This window comes from Eptatretus burgeri, chromosome 3 (assembly GCF_056783735.1).
Source record: "Eptatretus burgeri isolate ZD-2024b chromosome 3, Ebu_testis_v1, whole genome shotgun sequence".
NCBI lineage: Eukaryota > Metazoa > Chordata > Myxini > Myxiniformes > Myxinidae > Eptatretus > Eptatretus burgeri.
In genome coordinates, this window is record NC_140963.1 from 100917886 (window position 1) to 100928473 (window position 10588).

Here is a 10588-nt window from a genome sequence, read left to right on the forward strand (position 1 = left end):
CTGGATTTACAACTGATAAAGAGAATGGACTTGTACACAATTCTCCTCCATTCTTTCCACTTCCCTTTCCCTCCAGCTGGACGAAGCTCTTTCCCAAATGTACCTGTTTCTATTGCACGCACGCCTCCAAGTGGCTTAATAGGATCTCCTGGCGTGTCTCCCACCCCCTTCCATGTCGATGACATAAGAGCAGATGCTCCTAACCGGCTCCCGGCTGTAGCACCAGTCAACATTCCACCTCTGGTTGGGTATGTGCTAATTTTATCTCGACTTGTTCTTGACTTGTCTTAATTTTTTCCACACCCTCTCCCTCAAGCCCATCCCGTCCGATCTGTTGCTTTGTTTTCACTTCCTTTGCAAGACCTCAATCTTTTTTGGTCAACCCCTTTGGTCCTCTGGTCTTTTTGTTTATGGTATTTTTCTCACTGGAGGCCGTGGCCTGCTGGGCAAGCCTCCATTGAAGAGCGAGAAGGGGATGGGCTTACCTACAACCAGCGCAGTGCCCTCAAGTGGGAAAGAGATGAGGAGCTTGCGGAGATGGCCACCATTTCCGCTGTTCTTTACGCCAACATAAACTTCCCCAATCTCAAGCACGATTTTCCAGGTACCAAGGAGATTTGCGGAGAGGATGTTGTATTTTGCTGATTGACTGTTACTTTCTGAAAATATTAATATAATGCCATGATACGTGTACATGCTTGGCAATGACTGAAGCATTAACAGTGTACAATGCTTGTTTTGGAGATACCTATGGAATTTGATTTGTGTGCAGAATGGTGTGCGAGAGCAAAGCAGATTGCCAAGCTTTGGAGGAAAGCATCCACAGAAGAGAGGGCTCCATACCTGGTAATAAAAAATTAAAGTTGCCATTTTGTAAACCACTGTGCCCTATACACACACACACACACACACACACACACACACACACACACACACACACACACAAACACACACACACACACACACACACACACACACACACACACACACACACACACACACACATATACACATACACACACACATACACATACACATACACATACACATACACATACACATACACATACACATACACATACACATACACATACACATACACATACACATACACACACACACACGTGATAGCATACTTTAGCCTTGTGTTTATAGTTTGGATGCTCACAAGCTTGTTGTGTACCTTTCAAATGATACAAAAGATGTTCCCAAGCCACTGTTCTCTTCTATTTTTACCTCCGCCACCGACGGTGATGGGGGTTATGTTTTCACCCCTTTCAGTCTGTTTGTTTGTTTGTTTGTGTGCAGGATATCTCAAAAAGATGTGGACGGATTCAGACGAAACTTGGTAGACAGGTTGGGTGTGTGGTAAGGACGAATTTGTTCGATTTCGGTGAAGATCCGAATCCGAATCTGGATACGAGAATTATTTAGTATTCAAAGTGATTCTTCACCATTGAGAGATAGGGCCAAAACCGATATATAGCATGATATTTCAAAAATGTATTGGGCTCGATATGTTCTCATGGATCAGGCATTACGTGGCGGAGGTATGCGCTCTACCGAGTGCACTTGTAGTTCCTGTTTATTTTTGCCAATGGCATTATCCAAAATGCATTAGATGTACATAATTAACGGATATATACCAAGTACTTAGTAAATTTGATATACTGTACCCAAAGTGACCAGGGTGTGTGTGTGTGTGCGCGTGCGTTATACACCAAAAACCCAATAACGTCTCTCACTTGTTATTGGAGGGAACAACGAATCAGCTCTCACCTAATCAATTATCCCCAGCTGCAACTCGGACTTTATAATTAGTTAACACTTGGCGCTTCGAGTCAAAGAAATCCAAGAAAAGCTACACAAGGTACGCCTTTTGCTCTTTCGAACCCTACCCGAGTTCCTCCACAACTGCAGGCATTTACAAGAAACCCATGCATGAGAATCCCAACGCGACACACCTCATGGACATTAAGCTGTGGACATGGGGTTTTCAAATTCATTTTCTCTCGTAAGTATACCAATTCTTGTATGCATCCCAAAGGTATTCTTTAAGTATCCCAAAAGTCAATGTCCCAGGAAAAAAAAAATATAACGATGAAGGTGGCATAGCAATCATCATATGATTACCGGTAAAACACATCATTTTGTGTGAACATTGAAATCAAGGCATTCCTACCTGATTATAGTGGTTTGAAACGAACAAAAACAGCATGGATGACTGATGGTGTTTTACTGACGACTTTTGTTTGAACAGAGCGTAGAGAAATAATATACCTGGACATCAATAAAATGAAACATTCATATGAGTTTTTGGCAGAACATTCATAATTGTATGGTTGTCACAGTTTTGAAATAATGAATGGGTGTTGGTTGTGCTTTTTTTTATTCCGTATCAGCTGGGAGCTGGGTTGGTAAGTTTAAGAAGGCAAGTATTGAGGCACTGGTTTGGCATCTCTGAAGTCGTTGGTTTTGGATTTGTAAACGAGTTTGATTAGCTTGCAAGCACGACCTGCCACAATAAAGACTATTGGCGATTTACTCAGCATGCTGTGAAAGGCCACACATTTTAATTTGTGGTGCTTCCCACACGCCGCCGGGTTGCTAATGATGATGATACTTGGAGAAAGTTGAAATGTATTCAAAGTGGTGCTTAAAGCATAGATCCTTATGAAACGAAGGTTAATTTAATTAAGGCATAATGGGCTGTGCTCTAATTATAACTGCTTAGCAAATGTGTGGTGGTACATGACCATTCCTTGATCTTTTGTTTCTGTGGTTCTACAGTGACAATTTTGTTTTTCCATGTCATCAGACTCCTACCTGTTGGCTTAATTTGCTTTCATGTCACCAGCTATTCCGCTGTCACTGGAAACCAAAAGGTTAGCGCCAATCCATGTACAATCGGCGTATTCCTTGCACTTGGGGCTGATTTGTCCTCTGTGTGTTACACAGGGGCCGTAGTCATTTTGTTGTGGGAAACCATGTGGTGTTACCTTCCAGGCAGGTTGACACATCCTGTAAGACTGGCACAGCAAATCATATACTGGAAATTGATTAACCCCTGTCATTCAGAGTGGTTCAAAAAAAAAAACCCAAAAATACATCAATCTTCAGCGTCGGTCAGTGAGGAGCTTTTCTCTGTTGTGATTGTAGGATAATGGCTTGCAGTTTATACTCTGCGCTCTTGGTACAAAGACATGGAAGAACTCTGCACCCCATGTGGACGTTGCAACCAGGTACTTCCTGGGGGGTTGTTGAAGGCTGTGCACAACTGTGATTCATGGGCAAAGGTTGCAGTAACGCAGAGCCCATTTTGAAACGGCATCTTAAATTCGAAGCAAGAGAAGCATTCGTGTTCAGGTCAGGTCAGGTATGTGAGCATGCGCCAGAGCAGCGCGTCGCTGCGTCCACTTTCCGCAGGGGGCCTCCGTCTGGCTATCCCCCAGGCAGATGCCTGGCCCATCCCCGTCTCCTTGAGATGCTGATCAACCTGCTGCAACCGCGAGGCACGTGGTCGGCCCATTGGCCTCCTCCACTCACGAGACTCCCTCGCTGAGAGAATCTGGTGAGCAGGATCAGCGTCAGGAAAACGAGCCACATGTCCATACAGCCGCAGCTGATGCAGGTAACAAATCTCATTTGAGTCTCTCTCAGCAACCGCTCGTTGGACACAACGTCCGACCAGCGATAGCCAATGATTCTCCGAAGAGACCTGGCACCAAAGGAATTAAGTCTCCATCTCAGATCCTTGGTCAGAGTCCAAGTCTCGCATCCATAGAGCAAGACTGGAAGCACCAAGAACCTGAAGACTTGGACTTTCGTCCTCCCACACAGGTACCGGCAGCGCCACACCCCATTATCCAGTGAATCCATGACTCCCCAGGCCCGACCCAGACGTCTATTGACCTCTGACTCACAGCCAGCAGAGACATGAATATCACTGCCAAGGTAAGTGAATCTCTCCACGACCTCAACATCCTCACCACAAACAGGCACAGACAGGACAGCGGCATCCAAGATGTCACCGAAAGCCTGGATCTTAGTTTTGACCCAAGAAACCCGTAATCCCATTCGTGTTCGGGGCCTTGCAATGTGCTGAGCAGGTTGCCTGAGGCTTATAATCAGGTGTGTGTGTGTGTGTGTGTGTGTGTGTGTGTGTGTGTGTGTGTGTGTGTGTGTGTGTGTGTGTGTGTGTGTGTGTGTGTGTGTGTGTGTGTGTGTGTGTGTTTTTTTGACAATGACAATGCAGAATTGCGAGATCATCTTAAACTGTCTCCAATGTACCCCAGTGTCTGCATACAGACTTTGAGATAGTTTCACCATGCACACTTAGTTTCCGTGCTCTATTTTCCTTTCTCTTTCATTTTTCTCCTTTTGATTGCTGTTTATAAACCGATTGCTTGTCTTCTGCTTTTTTTTTTTTTCTGGAAGTCTTATTATACAATCCACTTTAATTGATATTTTTCTGTTGTCTTGATTTACCTTTTTGTGTTGAACAAATAAAGGGTTTGAATGAGGTTTTTATGTTCCATACATTAAGAAAGTCTGAATGGTTAAAAGGTTATTAGGCCAATTATCAATGTCGATTAATTAATGAGCTCTCTTTATTTTGAGTGATTTTCTTGTTTTGCAGCAAAAGGCCCGGGATAACCGTGCAGCACTGAGGATAACAAGGGCACAGAACTCTGTCAAGCCACGCAAGCGTGCATCTGCGGATCCATTACAGTCCTTGGCTCCTTCCGAGCTGGACAGCTATGTGAGCAGACAAACGTCTCTTGTACGTCTTTTTTCTCCACTTGCAGATATTTCTAATTTCTCTTGGACCGAGTAAAAATTACCATTACTCTCTCTCTCTCTCTCTCTCTCTCTCTCTCTCTCTCTCTCTCTCTCTCTCTCTCTCTCTGTCTCTCTCTCTCTCTGTCTCTCTGTCTCTCTGTCTCTCTGTCTCTCTGTCTCTCTGTCTCTCTGTCTCTCTGTCTCTCTGTCTCTCTGTCTCTCTGTCTCTCTGTCTCTCTGTCTCTCTGTCTCTCTGTCTCTCTGTCTCTCTGTCTCTCTGTCTCTGTCTCTCTCTCCATCCCCCACACCCCATATAATATTTCTGTTCTTGATTTTGTTTCATTCATAAATAATGACATAATCTAGAACAGCTGAGTAAAAATGATGCACAATCATTCTGATCTCTTGGAAGATCCACGGTAGAGGTGCAGTATTTCGTCAGGTTCCTTATGTAATTTCGTTATCATTTTTGGGAGATTATTAAAAATAGATATTTTTGAAAACCTTATAGCCTAACAAATCAGAAAATGTTTGATTCCATTTTCTCAGATGTCATTATGGCGGCCATCTTGGATTTTTAAAACTGGCGACCCTCAAACACTAGTTTATCAATATCTCGCCTCCGAGATGACCAAGAAACAAGATTCCAGCGACCAAATCCACATTTTTTGGGGCAAGGAATCCAATGGTGATAATTACAAATGTCAATGACACAAGTATGGGTGTCTATCTTGCATTTTAATATTGTGACGTCCACAGGACTTGAACAGTCCCGCCAACGTAGAATGAGCCGAAACGATGGAGGCGGTTTATTTTTTATAACCCAAAGATGGCGGTTTTAATCGCTCTACAGCAAACGGGACGAGGAAGGTGGCACGAGTCGCTTTTCACTGAGTTAATAATGTTTATTTCTCTAACCAGAAATAATAATAAGACTCGGCAAGAGGAGGGATCCGGGGCGATTCGACGGGATGGTGGTGTGGGTTCGGGCGTAGGGAAAACACAAACAATTCCAATGGATATACAAATCTCAAACCCTCAAAGGCGCCAGGTACACACACACACACACACACACACACACACACACACACACACACACACACACACACACACACACACACACACACACACACACACACACACACACACACAACGTAGCTGGTCCTGGTGGTCAGGCTGGCCCGTGGTGTCGACGCAACAGTCACTGGATTGGCACCGGACGAGCTGGCATTGCGCTCGTCAGGGGCAGGAGACACCGTGGTGCTGTTCCTGGTGGTGTGGACTTCCTGGTGTAGGCCCAAGACCGCTCACAGCCGCCAGGGAGCCAGTTCTGGCGCCACGATGCGAGCAGGAGAGGGAGGCAGGTCCGCCCGCCGTTCGGTCCCGTACTCCGAGCCAGCAGAACTCCAGAGCCAACCGAGGTGAGGCACGAGGCACAGCAAGGCCACAAGGCACGACGAATCGAGGAATGAACCAGCGCAATGAGAGAGCGTGCTCCGAGACCCACAGCCTCGACAAGACGCTTTCTTTTTTATGACTCTTGTTCCTCTTCTTTTCCCAAACAGAACCTTTTTATACTCGAGTCCTCGTCACTTCCAATCGAGCCGTTTTATTGGCCCTCCGCCATCGCCTTCCGCCAATCATGATCAAGGGGCGGAGCCATCTGCAGCACTGTCCTGTTACGTCACGGCAAGCCTCCAGGGAATACTAAAAGGGTGTATGCATACACACTTACCCTAACCCGTCTCCCTATCTAATTACGTCACAATTATCATTTCCCCCTTGAAGAAATGGACATTTACAAGACAACTTATCACCACTGAATTGCTACTTATTACATCGAGATCCTGGTACAACTCGAACAGTATGGCATACCTAATTAAACATCTTAATTACCCTTTGAATGCATACCCCCCCCCCCTCAGACGTAACAATATGCATAGCTGAACAGAACAGAAAAAAAAAAAATCGGAATTTGACACCCAAAGTTTACACACAAGCAAACTGTCATGTCTGTCTACACATCTCCATCGTCCTCACTATCATAATCACTGTCACTAGCAAATGTGATATCCCGAGAGTCTTCATCATTCTGGTAGTCAGTGCTACACTGACATAGCTCCGTGCAGGGTAGCTCCACTGAATTGCACGAACATCTGTGTGAAGAACAGTCTGCTTTGCATTGACATCTGACCATCTCAATGATGGCCTCTGGTGCTGGGAGGGAATCGGTTGTCATTGGTTTCAGCTGGCTATCCTCGTCCTTGTAGTAGCCATTCTGTAGTGGGTCAAGGAACTCCTGCTGGGCGATGTCTGCCTGACCCCACACGCTGGCCTGGATATGGGCTCGTAGGACATGCTGCTTGAGAGCACCAAGTGTGGGTGGAAGCTTGTCACTTTCTGCCATGTGCTTGCAGAAAAGATACCATCTCAGTTCAGGGATGTTGTCGATTTGGATCCCCTTAGGTAAGTATACAGTGCATACAAACTCAGCCAAAGTAGATAGCAGATCCTCTGTCACTTCACTGGTTTGAGACAGCATTTGCAGAGCCTTGACAACATGATCATCTGCTTTGAGGTAGATGTTCAGCCAGGTAGCTTTGCCTATTCTAGAAAACCGCCCAGTGTTGTCTGCTCCTGTAAATGCATGAAATGCCGGCAAAGCCTTTGCTCGATCTGCACCCAGAGCTTTCCATATTGGTTTCACTTCCAAAATCCCAGATGCCATTGAAACACAAGTATTTTTCAGTAGGATTTCATAATTTGCTACAACCAGCACCAGTACATCTGTGTCTGGGGAGAAGAACATGAGCTGTACATCGGATGAGTAACGACTGCAACCAAACCTAACTGCAACATCGGATGAGAAGCCAGAACTGCATGGTGGATCAACAAGGTGTCTGCTTCTTCATGGTTGTTGCCTTGAAAGTCCAATTGACTGTTGCTCTTGGTGTGTCCTGCAGCAGAAGCAATGACAAGCTTGGGGGATTCTTTGCTGTATTCAACCGTCTCTGATGCCAGAAACTCCGTCAGATCAGCCTGAGTAAAAGAGTACAATACTGCTGGCTTTCTTCTGTTCTTCTGCAGGACAGACTTCACACTGGGCAGTTCAGTAAGGATCTTCTCCTTCAGCCACCATCTGGTGAATGCCGGGAAATGGTTTTCCTTACCATCTGGTCCAAGCATTCTCGTGTATGCGGTTTCAATGTCATCAATTGAGAGGTCGGCTTGGTTTTGAGTTTGCACATCAACAAGTAGATAGCTTGGCAGGGGCTGCTTGCAGCCGATGTTGATCTCTGTAAAGTGTTCAATTCAGTGAATCGGGATGTCCTCTGGAGGATTCTTGGTCTTCGTGGGGTGCCACCAAAACTGATCGATCTGATGTCTGAACTCTACTCTGGTACTGAGAATGCTGTGAAGTGTGGTGGTACCATCTCTGACTTATTTCCAGTTGTTACTGGAGTTTGTCAGGGGTGTGTACTGGCCCCCACACTTTTCAGCACTTGTATGGACTGGTTTTAAGGTGGATGTCGGAAAGATCAAGCTGCGGTGCAATGTTTGGGAATGTCAAGATCTCGGACCTTGATTTCGCAGATGATGCAGTCATCTTTGCAGAGACTTTAGATATCCTTTTGGGGGCCCTCGACGTGCTGAATGAGGAGTCGGAGCCGCTGGGATTACGGGTTTCTTGGGTCGAAACTATGATCCAGGCTTTCAATGACATCTTGGATGCTGCTGTCCTGTCTGTGCCTGTTTGTGGTGAGGATGTCGAGGTCATGGAGAGATTCACTTACCTTGGCAGTGATATTCATGTCTCTGCTGGCTGTGAGTCAGAGGTCAATAGACGTCTGGGTCGGGCCTGGGGAGTCATGGATTCACTGGATCATGGGGTGTGGCGCTTCCGGTACCTGTGTGGGAGGACGAAAGTCCGAGTCTTCAGGTCCTTGGTGCTTCCAGTCTTGCTCTATGGATGCGAGACTTGGACTCTGACCAAGGATCTGAGACGGAGACGTAATTCCTTTGGTACCAGGTCTTTTCGGAGAATCCTTGGCTATCGCTGGTCAGATTTTGTCTCCAACGAGCGGTTGCTGAGAGAGACTCGGATGAGATTTGTTACCTGCATGGTCCGTGAGCATCAATTGCGGCTGTATGGACATGTGGCTCCTTTTCCTGACACTGATCCTGCTCACCAGATTCTCTCAGCGAGGGAGTCTCGTGATTGGAGGAGGCCAATGGGCCGACCACGTGCCTCGTGGTTGCATCAGGTTGACCAGCATCTCAAGGAGATGGGGATGGGCCTGGCATCTGCCTGGGGGGAAGGCCAGACGGAGGCCCCTGGAGTACCGACGGAAAGTGGACGCAGCGACGCGCTGTTCTGGCACATGCTCCCATACCTGACCCTGACCTGACATCAACAAGATTGATCAGCTCAATCAGACATGCATTTTGTAGCGGATGGACTTTTGATGAACTCTTTGTGTCACCTTGATCTCGCATGGCATGGAATAGGCCTACATGTTTTGTTCAACAAGATTTGTGATATCTAATATCTACTGCATGGGCATCTGTTGGTGAGATACATGTGTTCAGTCTCATTTTGAAAGCTGGATTTTGCGACTTATCTACAGCTGATTTGAGAGTTTCTCCAGCATTTTGTGTGCAGACTTTGAACAACTGTTCATCAGTGTCTTCTTGACAGAAGAAACACAGGTCATTGTCCAGCGGCACCGTACATGGCCGTGTGAATGGGGAAGACTGACCAGATGGGCTTGGTTCATCCATATCAGTGCTTCCTCTGTTCTGTCCATGTCTTTTGGCAGGGTATGACCCAGTGGATAATGCATGCTCATAGTGGTCTTGGGCTCACTGAATGTGGTCTTTTTGTGACCAGGTAACAGGTGCGATGCCAAAATGCATGCTCTTCACATAGTGTTTCTTTTTTTGATGTCCATTAGCCACTTTTGCATTTCAACATAGTTTCCATCTTTCAAGCTGGCTCTCTCCTTTACCGTGTCTAGTATCTTCTGGTAGGAATCTAGTCTAGGATGTAATACCAAGTGTCCTTTACTTTGGTCATCAGACTGACAGAGTATGCACAGCTTCCAGTTAATTATTTCCTGACCCTGTCCCTCTGCTCCAAGCTGACGAAGCTGAGACATCTTGCTCATGTTGCTCTAATACAGGTCTGCAAAAAGAAAGGTAAACACCACCCATTAACATACAGCACCTAATACTACAGATACAATATGTAAGGTATAATGTACATACAAAAAATAGTCAGAGGGGCTTTGCAGTTGACACACCTGGAAACACAGCTAACATGTGCTAACTAGCGTTACCTTGGACATGCTGCATACACACCAGCCGCGTAGAAACAACAACATACCTGGATTCGTCTGAATTATTTTGATGTTCCTCTAATACCTGCAGATACTGACGTAATAACTGCAATTACAATCACCACAGATAAACCTACAAATGCCAGCACCTGATTATGTACCTGTACACTGACTTGTTGCACTAAGTACACTTTTGTTCAGATACCCACTTGGATCAAGTTCCTAAGTCACCTCGGAGCCAGGATAAGGAGATAAGCGTAAACTTCAGTTATGCGCATAAAAAATCCAAGATGGTGACCTAAACCTGCGCCATTGATCATCTGTACTGATTTATAATTATCACCATTGGATTTATTTCCCCCAAAAATGTAGATTTAGCCACTGGAATCATGATCCGAGGTAATCTAGAAGTCAAGATATTGAAAAAATAGTATTAGAAGGTCGCCATTTTAACAATCCAAGATGGC

The 10588-nt window shown here is 45.6% G+C and overlaps 1 protein-coding gene across 14 annotated transcripts in view; it reads left to right on the plus strand.

Moving 5' to 3' along the window:
* Positions 1 to 10588, plus strand: part of LOC147030538 (histone-lysine N-methyltransferase 2C-like) — a 240631-nt gene that overhangs the window by 128356 nt on the left and 101687 nt on the right. For 13 of the 14 annotated variants that reach the window (XR_015056437.1, XM_085874679.1, XM_085874678.1 and 10 more), the window contains 4 exons: positions 77 to 248; positions 432 to 604; positions 773 to 846; positions 4640 to 4783. Coding sequence is in view for 13 of the 14 variants with exons in the window: in XM_085874679.1 (XP_085730805.1) it covers positions 77 to 248; positions 432 to 604; positions 773 to 846; positions 4640 to 4783 (563 nt within the window). In the remaining variant the exon portion in view is untranslated. The remainder of the gene's footprint in view (positions 1 to 76; positions 249 to 431; positions 605 to 772; positions 847 to 4639; positions 4784 to 10588) is intronic. The other variant, XM_085874684.1, reaches the window with a different exon arrangement.